General features: G+C 35.0%; 1 protein-coding gene across 8 annotated transcripts in view; it reads left to right on the forward strand.

Annotated features, from left to right (window-relative positions):
- The window catches only part of EXOC2 (exocyst complex component 2), a 262089-nt gene that overhangs the window by 52308 nt on the left and 186020 nt on the right, over nt 1-23761 (forward strand). For 7 of the 8 annotated variants that reach the window (XM_028511621.2, XM_036026609.1, XM_028511622.2 and 4 more), the window contains exons 2-4: nt 2133-2294; nt 6325-6501; nt 21245-21371. In XM_028511621.2, the coding sequence (XP_028367422.1) occupies nt 2177-2294; nt 6325-6501; nt 21245-21371 (422 nt within the window). In that variant the 5' untranslated portion in view covers nt 2133-2176. Of the gene's footprint in view, nt 1-2132; nt 2295-6324; nt 6502-16268; nt 16405-21244; nt 21372-23761 lie in introns of those variants that run through there. The other variant, XM_036026611.1, reaches the window with a different exon arrangement.

Here is a 23761-nt window from a genome sequence, read left to right on the forward strand (position 1 = left end):
CCGTATATCCAGATTCTATGTTTAATCTGCCATTATCTTGATAACCAATTTTCAATAAAGTTTATAACTTCCTTTTCCTGTTCATCCTCCTTTCCTGCTTTCCAAACACACATATGCCTATTTGCAGCCTCATTACCACATTTGATTAAACCAGTGGTCAGTTCCTGCATTGATAGGATGATATAAATCTTTTCTCTTTTGCCCCTTTTGAAGGTTTCAAGAGCTCTTATTTTTGTCTTGATTCCTTTTAGGGATAACAACTTTTTCCTTCTGCAGATGTTAAAGTAGGATCAGTTTATAATACTCTTGAAGTTTGTTTTTGCTTTTCTATTACCTGCTGTGTTAGTTTGCTGGGGCTGCCATAATAAAAACTGATAGACTTGTGACTGAAACAAGAAAAATTTGTTTTTTCATGGTTTTGGAGGCTGGAAGTCTAAGACCAACGTGTCAGTAGGGTAAGTTCCTTTTGAGGCCTTCCTCTGTAGCATGTAGATGATGTTTCTCTCCATGTCTTTACATGGTCATTTTTCTGTGTGTGTCTTTGTCCTAATTTCCTCTTCTTATAAGGACACCAGTTGTATTGAATTAGATCCCATCTATATGAGCTCATTTTACCATAATCACCTCTTTAAAGGCCTAGTCTTCAAATACTGCCACATTCTGAAGTACCAGGGGTTAGTACTACATGATTTTTTGCTTGGGACACAAAGCAGCTTGTACACATGTCTAATCTGTTTCCCCTGGATCTTTTTGTTTATCTGATTTCCATCTCTCATGTATTTATTTTCTTGACCATATTGTAGTCTTTGGTTGTCCTTGTTCATATTTTAGAGTGATACTATAAACAGCTGATTGCTTTACTTTGTGTACAGGCAGAGTTTGTCTGTAAAAGGCTTTTCTATCAGGTAATATTAACTGCCAATAGCCCTTACCTTTCTGGGGCAGACCTTTACTTGGCAGGATCTTGGGTTCTTTTTTCCTAAAGCTGTTCAGTTTCTCTAGAGAATGATATTCTAGTTATCAGGACAGAGTGGTGTTGAATGTGGAGGTGGCATACACACCTGTCTGTCAGTGGTGTTAAGTGCAGGGTTAGGAAGAGGCCTGAGGAGTTCTACAGTTTGTTGTATAGGTTAACACTTAATTACCCTTATTTTGTCTGGTATCTCTGACTATTGGTCCTCTTCTTTTTGTTTGTTCCAACAAAACTAACTTCTAATTCCTGCCTGACTCTGCAAGATAAGGGCAGGGGCCAGAGTCTCACTATACAGAGATATAGCTTACTAGCCAGTCCCTTGTATTTTGTTATGAACCCTCACCCTCATCTTCTGGGGCATCTGAAGCTTTGAACATTTAAGGAGTTCTGCAGGATTTATTAGTGAAGTTTTATTATTGTTGCCCAAATGCTAGGTACTGTGCTAGAATTATCCTGTGTAATCTTAATTGTAACCTTATGAAATGCTCTATTAGCTCCTTTTTACACATAAGAGAACAGAGGTTTAGAACAGAATTAGTAAATCTGCAGCACCAGGACTTGAACACAGGTGTATTAGACCTCAGAAACTTGACTTTTACCAATTCTGCTATGCTCAGAACAGTTAGCAACTCCCACCTCTGACTCTGTATCTACTTTCTAGTTATTGTAAAAAGGTCAATATATTGATTTGAACACATTAAAAAAGGATTGCTATACTAAGTATAATATAAAAAAAGCAAAATTCAGTACACCTATGGGAATATAAATATAATTTTTATGACTATAATTAATCAGAATGTCTTCCTTAATCAACTTTGGGGGAACAGTTTCCATCATATATGTGGGATTCAGCAGGTGTAGGCATGGAGATAAATACTGACATTAGGGTCTGTCTCTCATGATATTGAAAGTTCCTACAAACAAGAGCTTAGTTTCTGTTATTTTTCAGATATTTCCTTCTCAGTACCAGGTAGAGTGTGCTTAGTAAACTTAATATTCGGTAGCTGTTGGGAAACCAGCTACATGACAACTAAAAACTTCAAAACTGTATGTTTAAGAATACTTTTATGTTCTGGTACTAAATGTCTAGCATTCTTGTATTTCAAGTCAATGCTTTTCTCAGTTGGCACTAATCCTTTTTTTCTTTTTCTTTTACAAGATTACATCTGTAACTAGATCTCCAGTTTGCTGAACAAAATCACAATGTCTCGTTCACGGCAACCCCCCCTTGTGACAGGCATCTCTCCAAATGAAGGAATACCATGGACCAAGGTCACAATTAGAGGAGAAAACCTGGGCACTGGTCCAACCGACCTCATAGGTAAGGGCAAGGAGTGGGCTACATATCCATGGTAAATGCCTTTTTATGTTGAACAGTAGAGGCAAGACATATTATTTGAAATAGTGAAAGTGATAGAAAAACATTACTGTGGTCTGTACAGAGTGATCTGAATAAAAGTGAGAGAATTATTTGATTTTCTGATTTTTCTGTTAAAAATTATTATTTTATCAAATCTTACCTATATTATCTTTCATCAGGTCCTTCAGAAAGTTTCCCATAGCTGAGATTTGCCTCCATTTCTTCATTGTTACTCTTTCCTGCTTAGATTGCCAAAACAGCCTCCTCGCTATTTTTGCTCTCTTTAGTTTTCTTATCATTATACAACTGTCTGTGTTCCTTCTTAAATGCTTTGTGAATTATGGCTCTTCTGTTAATTATTGCTCTTCAGGTTAAATCTAAACTCCACCACCTGGCGATGTCAGTACCACTTGGTTCTTGTCCTCACTCCATCTAAAAGAGACTCTCTCATCAGGTGACCTATAGGTCTTAATTTGTTTCTTTTTCTCTGCCACATGGCAGCTCCATCATGGTTGAGAGCAATACCACTGATTTGAAATTCATAGTTTGCCTGCCAGGTTTTGAGATTTACAACCAAAAATCTCTTCAGACTAATTCTCACACATGTTAATCTGTCTTTTTAGTTAGATTTTTCTAATATTTACATATTTAGAGCAAACTGAGTTTTAGTTTTTAGAGTCAGTTTATGTTTTTTAATCTTTTGAAGCTCAAGGACATGAATGATAGACAACTATGCATCCAGTTGACACAGCATAATTGTTTTTACATGGTGGTTTGCATGGTGTTTCTCCCTCTCTGTTACATGGAAACCTTTACTGCTAGCTTATTTAAGCATTGATGTTTGTCAGTGGTTCTCACCCCTGGCTTTTCTTAATCTTTTCTAGAACTTAAAAAAAAATGCTCTGGCCCATTAAGTCTCAGTGTCTAAAGAGCCTTGTTGTTGTTGTCGTCGTCACCATCATTATTATTAAATACAACTGAGTATTAGATATAGCCAGGGAAGGGAACAAATTAGAAATATAATTTTAAAGTCAGTTAAGATTATATTCCTGTGAATTCTTTATGAGGGTTATACCTATATCCATTGAGAATGAGGAAGGGAGAGATTGTAATATACATGGTACTACATACACATTCTGATTTCCCATCTGCATTTATTTAGATTCAGACATTCTCTTGACTCGTTTCTTAATTTGGTAAAGTATTGGAGACTATGAGTTGGAACTTGTTTTTCTTGCATTATAGCTGCTGATTGACAGATTGTTTTTTGGCCATTCAGAAAAACCTTTGAAAAGAGAAAGTGAACTGAAGCTCCCCACCATGTTTAAAAGCTGAGTTTTATACTTCCCAGCTAATTCTGTTTGTTAGTGTTACTTAAATATGTCTCATTTTATATTGTTTCTTTAGTTTACAATGTTTTATTCTTCAGTGAATAAAACATTTATTCTTATGAAGATAGACTTATCTAATCATATGTCTTGAGTTTTTGATATAGCTCATTCCAGAATTTTATTTATCCAGAGTGGAAAAGTGCCCAGAATGTATGGAAAGAGGCCATGTGGATGGAGGTTATATCTCACAATTTAATTGGCAGTCGTTGTGAGCTCCTAAACATGATGGTTACTACTCTATAGGAATTTTAATCTTGCCTTAGCTTCGGGCAATGCTATTCTTATTTGACCAAATGTATATTACTTTTATAAACCTTGATAGGTCAGCTTTCAACCTGCCTATGTGTTGCCAAAAAGCCATTTTTTAAAAAAGCAAACTTAACCTACTAAGTTAAGTGTTTTTAATTCAGATATATCTATACTAGCCAAATAAAACACTATAAAAACACTTTATTTGGAGTTCTACAAGTTACTTAAAATGAGATGTTATTATATTTCATGAAGCAGATTTCTTAGCTTTTAGTAACTTAGCAAAAGTGTGCTCAAGAAATTAAATAGGTCGTATGATCTTAATTTTCATGACATTTTATTTAAATACAGATCCATTTGAATCTGTGTTTAAAATTATATGGTGATTATTAATTTTTTTAGTTAAAATGCAGAATAAATGTTAAATTAGAGGAACACTGGTAGAAGCTATGACCAGATGAATATGGCATTGTTTTGGGTAGTTTTTTTCTACCTTGTACCATTATGGTCAGTATTTGTGTTTGCTCATTAGAACATGTTTGTAAGACTCCATTTTTTCGTAGCTGACAGCTGTTCCCGTCCATCTGTGCTGATCATAAGATGTTTCTCCAGCAGGGAACTTATGTTAGGAGTTAATTTACATTAAATCCTGACATTTGTTCTTGAGTGTTTCTCCTTTCTGATATAGTAAATTAAAAAATTTAATTTTTATATTAAATTTTTGGAGTGATATCAAATTATCTACCATCTGTAATTAAATGGTTTGTAAATTAAAACATTTCCTGTTCATTTAAAAAAATACACAGATTTATGTATGTATATAAATTATTTGAACAAATGTGCATTGAAGTGCTTCACAGTTATTATCTTGGAGATAGAGAGGTGTTCCAGAGATGCTCTCAATCTCTTAAATTGTTTAAAATTTTTGTAACAAAAAAACATTATCAGGAAAGATATCTAAAACATTGCTAATTTGCAAAAAATAATTTTTAATTATGAATGCATTTAAAATGTGTAAATGTCATTACATATCTTAAAAAGCCAACAGAAAACTTAATCCTACAGGAACTTTAAGTACTTTATTATTAAATAAAATTCATACATGAATACATAATAGATGTTTTAGGGAATCTTTAAAATTTATTATTTCAATAAATGTCTTTAAAATATAGCTGTTTTTATTTCTTTATAGTTAATATAACATTCTTACTAAATATTGCTTTAAGTTGTAACAGAACATAAATCTCTCCCTTCATTTTTTCAACTGTAGTGTTTCTAGGGAAAAAATTGTAATTGTCAAACTTAACTGTTGAGCAGTATAAAAAGTTTACATAATGAGAAAAAAAGTGTAAAGTGGCCAGGTCTTTGACACATATATTTTGGTTATTTGCTCCATAAATATTTGTTATATTGGTCTCTGTTTTATTTAAATGGAAAAATAGAGATGAAACCAGTTAGTAGACTAGATGGCAGTTTGTTTACATGGTGGTATTTTGGTGTTTTTCCAGGGAATCTTGTCTTCCTTTTTGCAATCTTTCAGTGCCTGTTTCATTACTGCTTAAATTGTAATACACGTGGAATTGGGTCTGAGATGCCAGGCATGAGTTGACCTTTTGGGAGTGCCCATTTATTGTGAAAGCAGAATATAGTATAGTATCGTGAACTGCCTTTAGAGGAATGATAAGCAGATATTAAAAATGAAATAGTAAACCAGTAATGTCTGAGAATATACCCTGGATTTACGAGACTCCAGACTATGCTTCAAATAAAGTATCTACTTTAGTTCATTCTGTTACACCATGTATAATTGAACACTAGTAAAAGTATATGCAGATTATTTTCAGGAAGATGTAGAAATATGTTTTTAGGGAATGATATATCATTTATTTATACTTTAGAATTTTATATCAATAACTTAGACTTCTAATAACAGCAATAATTTTCCTTCTAATACCTATGAAAGCAATTTAAGATTCTTATAGTCTTAAGTAATCAGAATGCCTAAACATTGTTTTTATGGCCATTATGATCTAATTCCATTGATGTTTAAAGAAACTTAAATGTAATCTAAAAGAAGTCTTAACTGTTAGAGAAAAAAGATTAGGCAAAAATCAATAGAGACAGTGGTGTATTTGCAAATAATACTTGGTATATTCAATAATAGAAATAATATTGAATAAATACTGAACAAAGAAATGTTACTTCTAGATTTATTTTTCAGTTTTTGAAAAGGCCTGGTATTACTAAGAGGAGAAAGAAGAATTGCTTAAGAGGAGGAAGTTCATGTAATAGACATAATGAACTCATCATTATTCTATTTAACTTTGTTTCATGCATGTTTTTATTTTCAGGCTTGACAATTTGTGGACATAATTGCCTCTTGACAGCAGAATGGATGTCTGCAAGTAAAATAGTATGTCGAGTGGGACAAGCCAAAAATGACAAAGGAGACATAATTGTCACAACCAAGTCAGGTGGCAAAGGAACCTCAACAGTATCTTTCAAGCTACTCAAACCTGAAAAAATAGGTATCACTTTTCATGATGTTATTCTGAAAATGAGAATAAAAATGGGTTTTGTCTATTAAAATTTCAAATTGGTAGATTAGTCTAAAATTTACCTACTGTTATATCTTATTGGGAATGGGGTACTGGTTAAAATTTGCATTACTTTTGAAAAAGTACCTAAGGATGATGATCCTGACAGAACTGTCATTCTAAATTCTTTATAAAATCTGTTCATTTAAAATTTTGATTTGACTCAAGTTCCTTGCTCTTAAGTACATTTATTCTTGAATTGCTTTTTTTTCTGTTATATGGTTAAGATTTGAGGTGAAATAATCCTTCTGACTTGACCAAATTAGCAATAATATCTAAGTAACATGCTGTTTTCCTTCTTTTTCTCCTTCCTTTCAGTCCTAGACAAAATGCTCCCTGATCGGGAGGTGCCTTTAGCCCTTTAAACTAAAAATAACTCTTCATTGTACCCTGTAGCATATTAACATGTTATGTTTTTATACACCTAACACCATATTCTCATGTTAGTATAATTAAGAACTTGATCTGAGGAGCCAGACTCTGACTATTAGTCTGGGCCTTAGTGCTACTAACTGTGGAACTTCAGTGCTTAGTTTCTTTGGGGGGGTGAGGTGAAAGTTGAGTAATCTTGTTATCTACCCTAGAGGATCAAATGAGTTAGAAGATAGAAGTAAAGTGCTTAGGATAGCCCCTTACAAAAAGTAAATGTTCAAAAGCTTTTTTCATTTTTTAAAATTTTATTTTTTAAATTAAATTTATTGGGGTGATATTAGTTAATAACATTAAGTTTCAAGTATACAGTTCTGTAATATATCATGTATATTGCATTGTGTGCTCACCACTCAGTCTCGCGTCCTTCTGTCACCATATATTTGACCTCTTGTACCCTCTTCAACCCCCCACTATACCCCTTTCCCTTGGTTAGCCACCATACTGTCTATGTCTACGAGTTTGTTTATTTTGATTGTTCATTTTTTGTTTTCTATTTTATATATCACATGTGAGTAGTATTCTATTATATGCATGAACCACATTGTCTATACATTCAGTCATCCATCAGAGGATACTTAGGTTGTTTCTATGTCTTGGCTAACCTGTATAATGCCATGATTGCTATGATGAATGTAGAGTTATACATCTTTATGAATAAATATTTTCAAATTTTGGGGGTAGATACCCAGGATAGGGATTGTTGGGTCATATGGTAGCTCTATTCTTACTTTTTTGAGGAATGTCCATACTGTTTTTCATAGTGGCAACAGCGTGAATAGATCTTGAGAATATCATGCTAAATGAAATAAGACAGAAAAAGTCAGGAACCATATGATTTCACTTATATGTGTGATATAAAACTGGAATAAAAACAAGAAAAACAAAGACTCACAGATGCACACAACAGTATGGTGGTTACCTGAGAGAAGTGGGTAAGGGAGTTGGAAAGGGTAAAGGGGGTCAGTTAAAATGGTGATGGAAGAAAATTTGACTTTGAGTGGTGGGCACACAATGCAATATACAGATTACGTATCATAGAAATGTACACTTGAAACTTGTACAATTTTATTAGTCAATGTCAACTCAATACATTTAATTTTAAAAAAGAAATTAGTTTAATAAAAGAAATAAAAAAATTAAATACAAAGAAAAGAAAATTCTTACCATCACTATATGAGGGTTCCTTTTTTCCTCCACATCCTCCTTAACATGTATTTCTTGTCTTATTGATAATAACCATTCTAACTAGTGTGAGATTATCTCATTGTGGTTTAATTTGCATTTCCCTTATATATAAGGAAATTGAGAATCTTTTTCAAATATCTGTTGGCTGTTTGTATGTCTTTTTGGGAAAAGAGCCAGTCAGTTCAGGTCCTCTGCCCATTTTTTAATTGGAACAATTGTTTTTGTTGTTGGTTAGTTATATTTCTTTATATATTTTAGATATTAGCCTCTTATCAGAGGTATCATTTACAAATATTTTCCTCATCCAGTTCGTTGCCTTTTTGTTTTGTTGATGGTTTCTTTTGTGTGCAGAAGGTTTTTAATTTGATATAGACCCATTCATTTATTTTTGCTTTAACTTCCCTTGCTTTTCAGGTCAAATTCATAAAATCCTTTCTGAGACCCAAGTCTGTAAGTTTAGTACCTATGCTTTCTTCAATGTATTTTATTTTCTCTGGTCTTATATTTATGTATTTGATCCATTTTTTGCTACTTTTTGTGTAAAATAGCAGTGTCATATAGCAGTCTAGATTCATTTTTTTGCACATGGCTTTCTGATTTTTCCAATACCACTTAATGATAAGCCTTTCTTTTTTCTAGTATATGTTTATGGCTTCTTTGTTGAAAATTAGTTGCCCAAATACCTGTGAGTTTATTTCTGGGCTTTCAGTTTTGTTCCATTGGTCCATGCATCTGTCGTCCCCCCCCCCCCCCACACCATACTGTTTTGATTATTGTAGCTTTGTAGTATAGTTGAAGTCAGAGAGTGTGATATCTCCACCTTTTTTTTTTTATTTTCAGGATTGCTTTGGCTATTCAGGGTCTTCTGTTATTCTATACAAATTTAAGGATTTTGTTGTTGTTGTTGTTTTCTATCTTTGAAAGATGCCACTGGGATTTTTATGGGGATTGCATTAAATTTGTATATTGCTTTAGGTAATATGGCCATTTTAACTATGTTAATTCTTTTAATTCATGAACATGGAACATCTTTCCATTTCTTTGTGTCATCTTCAATGTCTTTCAACAATGTCTAGTAGTTTTCATGTCCTTCACATCCTTGTTTATTCCTAGATATTTTACTCTTTTTGTTGCCATTGCAAATGGAATTGTTTTTATTTTTTTTGAAATTTAATTAGTATATAGAAATGCAGTGCATATTTTTACACTGATTCTGTATCCTGCAAGTTTACTGTACTTGTTTGATTCTACCAGTTTTTTGGTTGCACCTTTATGGTTTTAATTATATAGAATTATGCCATTTGCAAAAAGTGACATTTTTACTTCTTCATTCATCATTTGTATGCCTTTCTTTCTCTTACTTGGTTAATCTGGAGGGGCCATCCAGTATTATGTCGAATAACAGTGTGAGTGGGCATCTTTGTCTTATTTCTGCTCTTAGAGGAAGACTTTCAGTTTTTCACCATTGAGTATGATATTAGCTGAGGGGTTATCATATATGGCCTTTATTATGTTTATGTACTTTATTCTGTACCCATTTTATTGAGTGTTTTATTAATCATAGATGACTTGTATCATCAAATGCTTTTCTGTATTTATTGATAATGATTTTTATCCTTTGTTTTGTTAATGTGGTGTCTCACATTTATTGATATCTAAATGTTGGGCCATCTTTTTACCATTGACTGAACTCCAGTTCATTATGGTGTATTGTCTTTTTAATGCATTGTATTAAATTTGCTAGTAATCGTTTGGGATTTTTGCATCTATATTCATCAGAGATACTAGCTTATAATTTTTTAAATTTATATTTTCCTTATCTGGTTTTATATTAGGGTAATGTTGGCCTCATAAAATGAGTTAGGAAGTTTTGCCTTTAAAAATATTTTGGAAGGGTTTGAGAAGAATAGCTATTAAATTTTCTTTGAATGTTTGTTCAGATCACTGAAGCCATCCGTCTGGTCCTGGACTATTACTTTTTGGGAGGTTTTTGATGACTGTTTCTATTTTCTTACTGTTGATTAGTTTTTCCAGTTTTCCTTCATGATTCTATCTGGGAAGGTTATATATCTCTGGGCACTTGTCCATTTCTTCCAGGTCAGGGGTGTCAAACTCATTTTCACCAGGGGCCACATCAGCTTCATGGTTGCCTTCAAAGGGCTGAATGTAATTTTAACTCCTTAACTGTTAAGGAGTAGTTACATTTACACAGTCCTAAAATTATTTTGGCCCTTTGAAGGCAACTCCTGGGCTGGTGTGGCCCCCAATAAAAATGAGTTTGACACCCCTGTCTGGGTTATTGAATTTGGTGTCATGTAGCCTTTCTGAGTATTTTTGTAGCTTTTCCTTCATTTCTGATTCTGAGTTTTTTCTTTTTCCTTAGTGAGTCTTCCCAGAGGTTTGTTAATTTAATTATTAATCTTTTCAAATAACCAGTTATTGGTTGCATTAATTTTTGTATTTTTTTCTCTATTCTATTTATTTCTTTTTCTAATTTTTATTATTTTTTTCCACTTAGTGACTTTGTGCTTTGTATTTTTTCCTCCCTATTTATTTAAGTAGAACTATTAGGGTGTTTATTTGAATTTTTTCTTGTTTCTTGAAGTAGGCCTGCAAAGATGTAAATCTCTCATTACCACTTTAGCTGTATCTATGAAATTTTTATATGTTGTATTGTCATTTTCATTTGTCTTTATGTATCTTTTGACCTTTTATTTTTTCTTTGACCCACTCATTGTTTAATAGCATGTTGTTTGATTTCCACACATTCTCCACTTTCTTTTTGCATTTGATTTCCAATTTCAAAGCATTGTGGTGAGAGAATATGCTTGATATTTTGTCAGTCTTTTTAAATTTGTTGATGCTAGATTTGTGCCCCAACATATGGTCTGTTCTTGAAAATGCTGCATGTGCACTAGAGAAAAATGTGTATTCTGGTGGTCTCCAATAAAAGCTCTGTGAATATTGATTATGTCCATTTGGTGTAATGTGTGAATGTAAGGTTGATATTTCCTTATTGTTTTCCTCTTAGGATGATATATCTATTGCTGTCAGTGGGGTACTTAGGTACTTTACTATCATTGCATTCTGTTGCTTTATATAAAGTAGGCTTATAGTTGTTCCTATGGAAAACATACAGATATAAATATATAATAATAAGAATAAACTCTGTTTTTCATGTATTCACAACTGCAAACCTACTTTTTTGCCCCACCCTGTATTTTAGTGCTCCAATTTTGGGTACATGTTTTGATAAGTGTTATATATCTCATTGATGAATTGTCTCTTTTATCATTATAAAGTGTCCATCTTTGTCTCTTTTTACTTTTTTATCTTTAAATCAATTTTGTCTGATACAATTACAGCTACACCCACTTTTCTCTGGTTGTCATTTGCTTGGAGTATAATTTTTCACTTCTTTGCTTTGAGTCTTTGCAGTTGAGATGTCTGCTGAAGGCAGCAAAAAGTTAGGTTTTGTTTTTTGATGCATCTGCTACTGTGTGTCTTTTAATTGGTGAATTAAGTCTATTTATATTTATAGTGATTATTGATCTGTGAGGATTTCCTACAGCCATTTTGTCTTTTGTTTTCTGGAAACTGTGTCTCCATTGTTTGTTTGTTTGTTTTTTTTTTTTTGTCTTTCTGTCAGCAGTATTCTGTGATTTATTTCCTCCTCTGTTTTCTCCTTTTTTATGTATGTGTTTCATTTCTAGATACCTTTATTGTGGTTACCATTAGGTTTATACAAAAGAAAGCTTCATATGTACAGTAGTACTTTTTCCTGTAGTTGCATCTTATCTCCATTTACCTGAGCAAGTTCAGTCTTCTCCCCTCCCCTTTTATGTTTTTGTTGCTACAGATTATCCCTGTGCATTGATTTATTTTTTTACTTCTTTAATTTCTATATTTTATTGTATTTTCCATTACCATTTCGTCCCCTTATGCCCCCAGCAGTCACCACACTGTTGTCCACGTCCATGAATCCTTTTTCCTTTTTGCTCAATCCCTCCACTCCCTAACCTGCCCCACCCTCCCTTAGCTGTCATCCTGCTCTCTATGAGTCTCTCTCTAGTTTGCTCATTGGTTCAGTTAGTTCATTAGATTACACATAAATGCAATCATATGGCATTTGTCTTTCTCCAATTGGCTTATTTCACTTAGTATAATGTTCCTCAGGTTCATCCATACTGTCCCAAAGGGTAAAATTTTCCTTTTTATGGACGAGTAGTATTCCATTGTGTAAATAGCCCATAGTTGTTTTATCTACTCACCTACTGGTGGACATTTGGGGCTGCTTCCACATCTTGACAGTTGTAAACAATGAGGCAGCGAATATAGGGGTGCTGAATTAGTGTTTTGGATTCCTTCAGATATATTCCCAGAAGTGGGATCAATATGTCAAAAGGCAGATCCATTTTTAATTTTTGAGGAATCTCCATACTGCTTTCCACAGTAGTTGCATCAATCTGTATTCCCACCAACAGTGCAAAAGGGTTTCCCCTTCTCCACATCCTCACCAGCACTTGTTTGTTGATTTACTGATGATAGCTATTCTGACAGGTGTAAGGTAATATCTCATTGTGGTTTTAATTTTTATCTCTCTGATTGATTAGCCATATTGCGCATCTTTTCAGGTCTATTGGCCATCTGTATGTCCTGTTTAGAGAAGTGTCTTTTCAGTTCCTTTACCCATTTTTTAATTGGGTCTTTTTTTTGGTGTTGAATTTTGTAAGTTCTTTATAGATTTTGCAAATTAACCCCTTATTAGCTGTATCAGTGAATATGTTCTTTTGATGCTAGTATTTGATTTGCTAACATTTTGTTGAGGATTTTAGCATCTATGTTCATTAGGGATATTGGCCTATAATTTGCTTTCTTTGTAGTTCCTTATTTGGTTTTGGAATTAGGACAATTCTGACCTCACAGTATGTGCTTGGGAGCCTTGCCTCCTCTTGAATTTTATGAAATGGTTTGACAAGGAGAGGTGTTAGTTCTTCTCTGAATGTTTGGTAAAATTCACCTGTGAAACCATCTGATCCAGGACTTTCGTTTGTTGGGAGTTTTTTGATTACTGGTTCAATTTCATTAGGTATAATCTGTCTATTCAGATTCTGTTATTCTTCCTGATTTAGTTTTGAAAGATTGTATGTTTCTAGGAACTTATCCATTTTGTCCATGTTGTCTAGTTTGTTGACATATAGTTGTTCATAATATTATCTTACAATCCTTTGTATTTCTCTGGTGTTGGTTGTTATTCTTCTCTTTCATTTCTGATTTTATTTATTAGGGTTCTTAGACTTTATTTATTGATGAGTCTTGTTAAATAAAGGTTTGTCAATTTTGTTTCTTTTCAAAGAACCAGCTCTTGGATTCATTGATCTTTTGTATCATTTTTTAAGAGCATTGATCTTTATTATGTGTTTCCTTTTACTCACTTTGGGATTTTTTTAATTGTTTTTTCTTGAGCTCCTTTAAGTATAAAGTTGGATTATGCTGGTGTGGCTTAGTGGATTGAATGCCTGCCTGCGAACCAAACAGTCTCCAGTTCAATTCACAGTCGGGGTACATGCCTGGGATGTGAGCCAGGTCTCCAGCAGGGGTGTGTGAGAGGCAATCACACATTGATGTTTCTCTCCCTTTCTCCCTCCCTCCCCACTCTCTAAAAATAAAATAAAATAAAAAGTTGGATGTTTATTTGAGGTTTGTGTTGTTTTCTGAGACAGACCTGTAATGCTATTAATTTCCCTTTTAGGATTGCTTTCCCAGTGTCCCACAGATTTTGGGTGGTTGTGTTTTCATTCTTATTTGTTTCAAAGTATTTTTTGGTTTGTTCCTTGATCTCATTGTTGACACATTCATTATTAATAACATGTTGTTTAGCTTCTGGGTCTTTATGTGTTTATCAGTGTTCTTTTTGTGATTCATAGTTTCATAGCATTGTGGTAAGAGAAGACGCTTGATTTGACTTAAGTCTTTTCAAATTTATCGAGACTTGTTTTGTGTCCTTATATGTGGTCTGTCCTAGAAAATATTCCATGTGCAAATGATAAGTATGTATATCCTTCTGCTTTGGGGTGAAATACTCTGATGATACCAATTAAATCCATTTAATCTAGTGTATCATTTAAGGCCCCTATCTCCTTGCTGATTTTCTGTCTGGAAGATCTCTCCATTGAAATCAGTGGGGAGTTAAAATTCCAATTATAGCTGTGTTTATATTGCTCCTTTTAAGTCCATGAAGATTTGCTTCACTTATTTAAGTGCTCCTATGTTGGGTGCATAAATGTTTGCTAGGTTTATGTCTTCTTGTAGGATTGTTCCCTTTGTCATTGTGTAGTACCCTTCTTTGTCTCTTATGATAGCCTTGGTTTTAAAGTCTTTATTTGTTGGATATAAGTATTGGTATCCCAGCTTTTTTTCCCTTTCCATTTGTATGCCCTATCTTTTGTCCGTCCTTTTACTTTTAGTCTGTGTTTATCTTTCCATCTGAGATGGAGGCATCATATATGTAGGTCTTGTTTTCTTATCCATTCAGCTACCCTATGTCTTTTGGTTGGAGCATTTAAGCCATTTATATTTAAGGTGATTATTGACAGATAAGTATTTAGTGCCATGTTATTGTTAGCCTGTTTTCCTGTTTTATTCTTCTTGGTTTTGTTGTTGTTATTCTTCTTCTTCTTGTTCTTCTTCCTCTTCCTCCTTTTTTCCTCCTCCTTTTCCCTTTCATCCTCCTCCCTTTGTTCCCCTCCCTTTCTTCTTCCTCCTCTTCTTCTCTCTTTAGCATTTGTTGCAGTTCTGATTTGGTGTTAAAAACCTCCTTTAGCTTTTTCTATTCTGGGAAGCTTCTTATTTCTCCTTCAACTCTAAATGATAGCCTTGCTTGGTAAAGTAGCCTTTGCTGTAGATCCTTGCTGTTCATCACCTTGAATATTTCATACCACTCCCTTCTGGCCTCAAATGTCTTTGCTGAGAAATCAGATTACAGTGTAATTGGTGCTTCTTTCATATAACTACCTGCTTTTCTCTTGAAGCTTTAAGGATTCTCTCCTTGTCTTTAAGGCTTGCCATTTTAATTGTGATGTGTTTCAGTGTAGGTCTCTTTTGGTCCAACTTGTTTGGGATTCTCTGAACTTCCTGGTCTTTAAGCCTCGCCATTTTAATTATGATGTGTTTCAGTGTAGGTCTCTTTTCGTCTGACTTGTTTGGGACTCTCTGAACTTCCTGGACATGTCTGTCTTTTTTCTTCACTAGATCTAGATTAGGGGAGTTTTCAGTCATTATTACTTCAAGTAGTTTCTGGATCCCTGCTCACTTTCCTAGTTTTCCAGTGATGTGATGTTGTTACACTTCATGTTGTCCAAAATGTTTCTTAATCTCTCCTAATTTTTTAAAAATTTCTCTTTTCTTTTTGCTGCTCTGCCTGGGTGGTTTTTTTTTTTTTTTTTCCTATCTTATCTTCCCAGTCACTGATTTGGTCCTCTGATCTAACCTAATGTTATTCCTTCCAGTGTATTATTTCATCCTTTTTTGTGGCTTCTACATCTTTTTTCATGCTGTTGAGTATCCTTATAATCATTTCTCTAAACTCTCTAGCTGGTAAATTGCTTGCCTTCAGTTCATTTTTCTCCTAGAGAATTCCCTTATTCTTTCATTTGGCCTCTGTTTCTTTGTCTTTCTATTTAGGCTGCTATTTTGTATTTGTTTCTATATATTAGGTAGATTTTCAAAGACTCTGGTTCAGTCCTTTGTCAGGTTCTACTTATGACTGGTCATGGGTAATGTCTTTGGAGCTATCAGCAATCCACTCCCTCTCCTTGGCCTGTGTGTATGCTAAAAGAACAAGGCTGCACAGTAATGCCTGTATCTACCAGCACCAAGCCAGAGGAGGGCTAGCTAAAGTCCCAGAGCTCCCAGAGAACCGACTTAGTTGTTAAACTTAATTAGTGATATAGCCTCAAGCTGTACCTAGCAATCAGTCTTAAGCTCCAAAGGGTAGGGTAAGAGTAATTCCTGTGGGTGGGTCCCTTGCTTTCCCTTAGGCTGATGCCACTTGGAGAAGAGTGTTCTGCTTGAGAAAGATGGCTTCTGCAATATAGGGAATGACTCAGCACAGGGTTCCTGGAGGCTGTTCCTTCAATTCTTTCCCCAGAGTCACCAGCCCTAGACTCTCCTTAAGTATCTGTGGCCCACTCTGCCTTGCCTCTGCTGAAGTCTAGGGTAAGTGGCTGCAAATGGAATTTTATGAGTTGGCCTTTTAAGAGGCTCTCTGTGTCCCCAGCCATCTCTTCCTGGCAGACAGAAATCGTGCTGCAGGATGCTATCTGGGTTCCTTTCGTGGTTCTGGTGCTACATACCGGGGAGCCCAGCTTGGGGTTTAGACCCCATACTTCTGAGGGAGAACCCCCTGGCTGCTGAAATATCCCTCCTGAATTCAGCTGCCACCCATGGGAGGCCAATCAGCCTTCTCCCGCCTCCTCCACACTCCCTACCAGTCATGTTGTGGTGATGTGGTTTCTTTTGTCTGTCCATGGATATAAGGCTTCTTTCCAGCTAGTGTTCAATTGGTTATTCAAGATGATTTCTCTACAATTTAGTTGTAATTCCAGATTGGTTCTGGGAGGAGATTAGTGTAGCTTCCACTTACTCTTTCACTGTCTTGGGTCCCCCTGTGTATTACTTTCCATGTTGCAATAGCTAGTGTCTTTTTCTTTTAATGATTCCACCTCCTTTAACCTTTATGTTACATTTGAGTGTTTAATACTCTATTCTGAATAAGGGTTGGAATTTCCTGCTTTTGTCTGTTAGTCATAGTTTTGCACAAAGTTTTGTTTCTTGCTCATAGTTTTGTAATGTTATGCATTTTTCATTGCAGGTATGTTACCTTTCAGAATTTCTTTCGTGTAGATCTTGTGGTAGTAAATTCCCTTAGCTTCTGTATGCCTGGAAAACACTTTTTTCTTTATATCTAAAGCATAATTGCTAGATGTATTTTTTGGGCTTGTGATTTCTCCCTTTGAATATTTAGTTACTGTATCTGCGAGCTTCGGTTTTTCTGCCACAAAATTTGTTAATCTAATGGGGTTTCCTTTGTTACCATTATCTTTACTTTTATGGGAACCCTTTCTCTGTTGTTAATTTTTGACAATTTTAATATAATGTGCCTTGGAGAAGGTCTTTGTGGATTGAGATAATTAGGTGTACTTGTTAGCTTCTTGAATTTGGGGATCTGATTCTTTCTATAATTTTTGGAAATACTCATTGATTATTTGTTTGAATAGGCTCTGGTTACCTTCTCCAGCTCTTCTCCTGCTTGTATACCCGTTACTCTTAAATTGTTTTTTCTAATGAGTCAGGTAGTTCTTGTAGAATTCTTTTTTCTTTTGAGTTGCCATTCTTCCACCTGAGTCTTCGATTGCTAAATTACTTATTTTCTATATCAGTAATCCTACTCCTTTTTCTAGTCAGCTGTATTTCTTAAACTTGCAAGGAAATTTGTTATTTTTTTATGTGTTTTTTCAGCCCCAGAATTTCTGTTTCTGTTTTTGTCATAGTTTCAGTGTCTTTTGTGAAGTAGCCCTTTTATTCATTGATTTTATTTCTGAGATCACTGAATTGCATTTCTGAGTTTTTTTGTATCTCTAGTTCTTTCAAAACTACAATCTTGAATTCTCTGTTATTTAAATCATAGTGTTTCATATCTTAAGTTTATTTTCTGGAAACTTCATTTTCTTTCCAAGTTCCTTTGTTACCTTGGTTGATTGTTTGTTTCATAGATTATTTCTGCTGAACATTTATGGGAATGAAAACTTTTTTTTACAGTTTTTGACATTTCACTGTTTAGCAGGTTGATAAGTAGGTGTCTTTCTTCTGTTTTACATTAGGTGATACAGAAATGCAAGTGTTTGTTTTTTTTTACCTGCACTCCTGTGGCTTCTAGGATCTTTGTGCAGTAGTGTAACCTGGGCCATGGATAATGCTTGTTATTTCCTGAGGAGGGGGGTGACCCTTCCCAACTTGGGTCTTGGGGCACCACTCCCATGGATTGAAAGTGGTGGGCTGTGGGTTTTTTAAATGTTCTTAGTGCCCCCACCTTCAGGTAGCCAGAATCTGCCAGTGAAGCACTTCTGTCTGATTTGACTCAGCCTCTACTAGGTTGTGTGGAAATGGGTGCAGGAGGGTTTGGCCGGGGCAATGGTTTTGTGAGAGTGTAGTTGTTTCTGCTCTTCCCAATGTACTTAGCCATAATGAATACAGACCACTTAGGCTGGAAGTTTTCTCAGCCCTTTTGCATCTTCCAAGTGAGGATTTTGCTGCCTGCCAGGACACAGGTGTGGGTGGCTTGTCACATTTGAGGAATCCCTTGTCTGCTGGTTGACTGTGGAGCTGTTTGACTCTTTGCACTGTTTCTCTGACCCTGACCCTGGACCCAGATTCAATCTGTGTCAGCTACTGAGGCCCGATCACTGTTTCTGCTCTTCTGGTTTGTCCAGTGGTCATTGTACTTCACCCCTTCGCTGTTATGGCCTCCACAGGCATGGAAGTGCCCACGGCTTCTGCTTCTGTCCCCTTCCCTCTTCTGTCACTGCCATTAGCTAAGATGTATCCTCCTTCAGATGTCTCATGTGCAGTGTATCAGACGTTTTTCTTTGTTGAGGAGAGAATCCTTTGTGGAATTAAAACTGTCTAACTTGCAACTTCAAGGGAAAAGATCTGGAGGTCCTCTCATGGCTGCCATTGCTGCTGAACAATAATTTTTTTCTCATACCTATTTCTATGCATGACCATCTCCCCTCCTAATCTGTGAATAATGTCAGATTCATCCTTTTGGTCTTAAATAATGTCTTGCACACAGTCAGTACTTGATTAATGGTTGTATAATGTAGGAATACTAGAGGTGTGATTAAATCCAGGCCATACTCCTCTCTGGTGTAGAAATGTAAGTAATTTCACAAATGTTTTTATTTTCTATCTTACAGAACTTTTCTGCAGCATTATCTTTCCTAAATTCCTAGTTTTTTTGTCAATAAAAATTTGAGGAATTTAAGGCAAATTTGAAAATGGTATTTATGTATATGTACATGTATGTGTGTAGGTATATACAAGGCTTGTCTAGAAAAAGCCAGCCACAGTTACTATAACAAAAATGGTTTGCATGACATCGATGTAACCTGGCAGCCATGGAGAGTGGACTGGAATGCATATATGTGAACAATGATGACTTCACTGTACTAGTCGGTGGGGACTGTAGACACTGTTGAGTGAGCATATGTAATGTGTGGGTATTGAATTTAAAATGACTGAGCGAGTAGAGCAACAAATCTGCACCAAATTTTGGGTTAAGCTTGAACAGTCTTCCATAGAAACTATTTAGATGCTTCAGAAGGCTCTTAGGGGCAATGCAATGAGTGCAGCGCAAATAAGCACAAACACTTCAAATATGGTTGAGAATCTGTTGATAGTGATCCACGTTTTGGAAGTCCTCGAGCGAGCAGAACATCTGAGAATGTTGAATGTACATGGGCTGCAATCAACAAAGATCTGTAACTGACAGTGCAAGAACTAAAGGTGATCTGGGGATTATAAAGCTTCTGTGCCTGAGATTTTGACACAGGATCTTGGCATGAAACATGTCATGACAAAAATTCATTTTGTGGCAACTGCTGCAAGAGCAAAAGGAACATAGTGCTGCAGTTGCTAATGACTTGATTCATACTGCTACCAGTGAACCAGATTTGGTGCCCTGCAACTTCTGGCTTTTCCCAAAACTAAAATAACCTTTGAAAGGGAAGAGATTTCAGACCATCATTGAGATTCAGGAAAGTACAACGGGGCAGCTGATGGTGATTTCAACAAAGGATTTTATAGAATGTTTTGAACAGTGGAAGAGACATTGGGAGAACTGTGTGAGGTCCCAAGGTGCCTACTTTGAGGGGAGTTGGGCATTATTGACCTATGTAAAATCTTTCTTGTGTCTTATATTTTATTGAATAAATGTCTCTATTTTTCATAGTGTGTGACTGGGTGCTTTCTAGACAGACCTCTTGTACATATATACATTATCACTGTTTTTATTTACTAATTTTAATTAACATTTTTAAAAACTAAACTGAAATTAAGTAAACTTTGTTTCTTGGAGGTACTTAACAGAATCCAGCATCATTTCATAACATGTTTATACAGAAGATAAAGAAAACTAATTTGAAAGTATAATATTAATTTTATTCTAATTCCCTGCTCCCCTCATCTCAGGGCCTAGCACAGTGTTGGCTCAGTAATGGCTTATCTAACTGAACTCAGGAGTAGCTGGACTTGAGCATAACTTCTGACAGTCTCCTGTTACATATGGGCAGGAATGTGGTTGCTGATAAAATTAGTGGGTTCACCAAGGTTCATACAACTAGAAGTTGCCTGGGATTAAATATCCTTTCTTCATGAAGCCTGCCCAGCCTCCAGCCTCACCTCTCTGCCCATTAGCACTTGCCCATTTTCTTTTGCAGCCCAGGTCTGAAGGTTGGTAAACTGGTAAGTTAGATGCCAAGATGCATGACAGCCCAAAAGAAGGTATGATACTATTTTCATAGGTCATATTTTATTCACAGGTACTACCTATTCATTTTTTTTTCTGAATCAATTCCAGTACATAAGCTATGCATTCCTTGGAGGGTGTTTGACTGATTTCTTTTTATAAGAAATTATTGGATATTTTGGTGAATATATCAAATTAATTGTACTGTTGTTTGTTTGTTTTGTTTTTTTTTTTTGGTAAAATGCATTTGTTTTAGTAGATCTTTTTATCAGAGGCTTAATTTGTCTTCTCTATTGAGTAATGTGCAGTGAAACCATGGGCCCTTGGTGTTATTTTTCTTTTTTCAAAATAGATTTTTAGTGTTTTTAATTAAACCACCAGACATTAAAAAAATTTAGAGCCTTTGTATTCTCATATCTCTTAAAATTACCTTAGCAAGCATTAAGATCCTGAAAAAAATAAAGCAATTTGCAAAACTTAGTAGCTGGAGTTGTCTATATCTTACTAAGGATGTGCTCCTCATTTTGGTAGGTATTTTGGACCAGTCTGCTGTGTGGGTTGATGAGATGAATTATTATGATATGCGTACTGACAGGAATAAAGGAATTCCTCCCTTGTCTTTACGTCCTGCTAATCCACTTGGCATTGAGATTGAAAAGTGAGTACCATCTTACTTTCAGTTTTCTTTATTTTCAGTTGATAAAAGGTTTTATATATTTAGACAGTTAAACTCTGGAAACATCCAGGGAAGCACAATTTCATATACCTTTATTGTTGGAAGACAAGTGTTATTTTTGCAGCCTGGTCAGCTTTACTATCAATGAATGGTCCCATTAAAACTTTTGGCAAAAACAATTTACCTCGTCAGGTTTTTGAACGTACATTTTGTGAAGAAAGAAAATATCTTGAAAGTTTTTTCAAGTTAAAATTTTTTTTCATTTGTTGGCAATTATTACAGATGTTGGTAGTTCCCCACCTTTGCTCGCCTCCACTCAGTTCCCACTCACCCTTCCCTCTGGGTATCACCACATTGTTGTCTGTGACTATGCATATGTGTCCTTTGGCTAATCCCATCATCATTTTTCATCCAGTTCTGTCTTTCCTCTGCCTTCTGACAGCCGTCATACTGTTATGTGTCCATAACTCTGTTTCTGCTTTGTTTGTCACTTGATTTTGTTCATTAGATTCTACATATCAATGTGATCATATGATATTTGTCTTTCTCTGACTGGCTTATTTCACTTAAAATAATATTCTCTAGGTCCATCCATGCTGCCTGTTGAAAAGGGTAAGATTTTCTTCCTTTTTACAACCATGTGGTACTCCATCGTGTAAGTATTCTACAGCTTTTCTATCTGTTCATCTACTGATGAGCATTTGGGCTCTTTCAGATCTCTACTATTATAAATAATGCTGCTGTGAAATAGGGATGCATGTATTTCTTCAAATTGGTCTTTTGGTATTCCTCATATATATTCCCAGAAGTGAGAACTCTGGGTCAAAAGGCTGATACATTTTAATTTTTTTAGGAAATTCCATACTGTTTTCCACATTGGCTGCACCAGTCTGCATTTCCACCAGTAGTGCATGGAGGTTTCCTCTTCCCTATCTCCTCTCCAGCCTTTGTTGATTTATTTATGGTAGCCCTTCTGGCAGGTGTGAAATGATATCTCATAGTGGCTTTAATTTTCATCTCTCTGATGACAAGTGACATTGAGCATTTTTTCATATGTCCATTGGCCATTTGTATGTCCTCCTTGGAGTAGTGTCTATTTAGGTCTTTTGCCCACTTTTATACAGATAAATATTTTCTTTTCTTTCTTTAGTTTTAGAGAGAGGGGGAGGGAGAAAGAAGGAGAGAAACATCAGTTTGTGGTTGCCTCTTGTGTGGCCCACACTGGGGACCTGGCCTGCAACCCAAGCATGTGCCCTGGCATATGTCATATTGTGGTCAGATGGCCTTGTAGTATTGTTTGATATCAGGTATTGTGACCCCTCCAACTTTGTTCTTCTATCTCAAGATGCTGAGGCTATTTGGGATATTTTAAAAAAATCAAAATATAGTTGACATAAAATATTGTATTAGTTTCAGGTGTACAACATAGTGACCTTATGAATGATCACTATGACAAGTCTAGTATCCTTCTGTTACCATACAGTTGTTATGCTACTCTTTATATTCCCTATGTGGTGCATTACATTCCTATGATTTATTCATTTTATAACTGGAAATTTGTACCTCTAATCCATTCACATTTTCCACCCATATCTCACTCACTCTTCTCCCCTCTGGCAACCATTAATTTGTTCTTTGTTTCTATGTCTCTTGTTTTCTTTATTTTGTTTTTTAGATTCTAAATATAAGTGAGATTATATGGTATTTGTTTTTGTCTGTCTGACTTATTTCACTTAGTGTAATACCCTGTAGTTTCATGCATGTTGTCAAGAATAAGTTTTATTCTTTTTTTTTTTTGGCTGGATAAGTTCCATTGTGTAGTTATGTATACACATCATATCTCCTTATTTACTCACCTTTCAATGGACACTTAGGTTACTTTTATATCTTGGGTATTGTAAATAACTTGCATTAAACATAGGGGTTCATATACTGTTTTTAATAGTAGCTGCATTAATTTATAATTCCACAGCACTTATTATTTGAATAATTAATACTTTTCATGACATGAGAATTAATGCATTTTCTGGAGTTGATAAATTTAAATGTTTAATGGCACTTGAAATAAAAATAGGATTTTCAATGGGCCTTGTATTCTGGGAAAAATTTTAGAGTAATTAGGTCCAGTGTAGTCTTTTATTTTGTTTAAAGCTCTTGCCTATAATTTATACTTAATTCATACTTATTTACTTAAGTAGAATTGTGGCAGGTGATGTCTTTCAAGATGCTTTGTAATGAAATCTAGAATTTTCTTAATCTCTAGAACAATGTTTGTGTAACTTTTATAATTAATACCTTTACCTTTATATCTTTATCAATTTTTCTGACATCTTAATCTTGTCTTATTATCTGGTCTTAGTGATTCTGCTTAT

Source organism: Phyllostomus discolor, chromosome 5 (genome assembly GCF_004126475.2).
Source record: "Phyllostomus discolor isolate MPI-MPIP mPhyDis1 chromosome 5, mPhyDis1.pri.v3, whole genome shotgun sequence".
NCBI lineage: Eukaryota > Metazoa > Chordata > Mammalia > Chiroptera > Phyllostomidae > Phyllostomus > Phyllostomus discolor.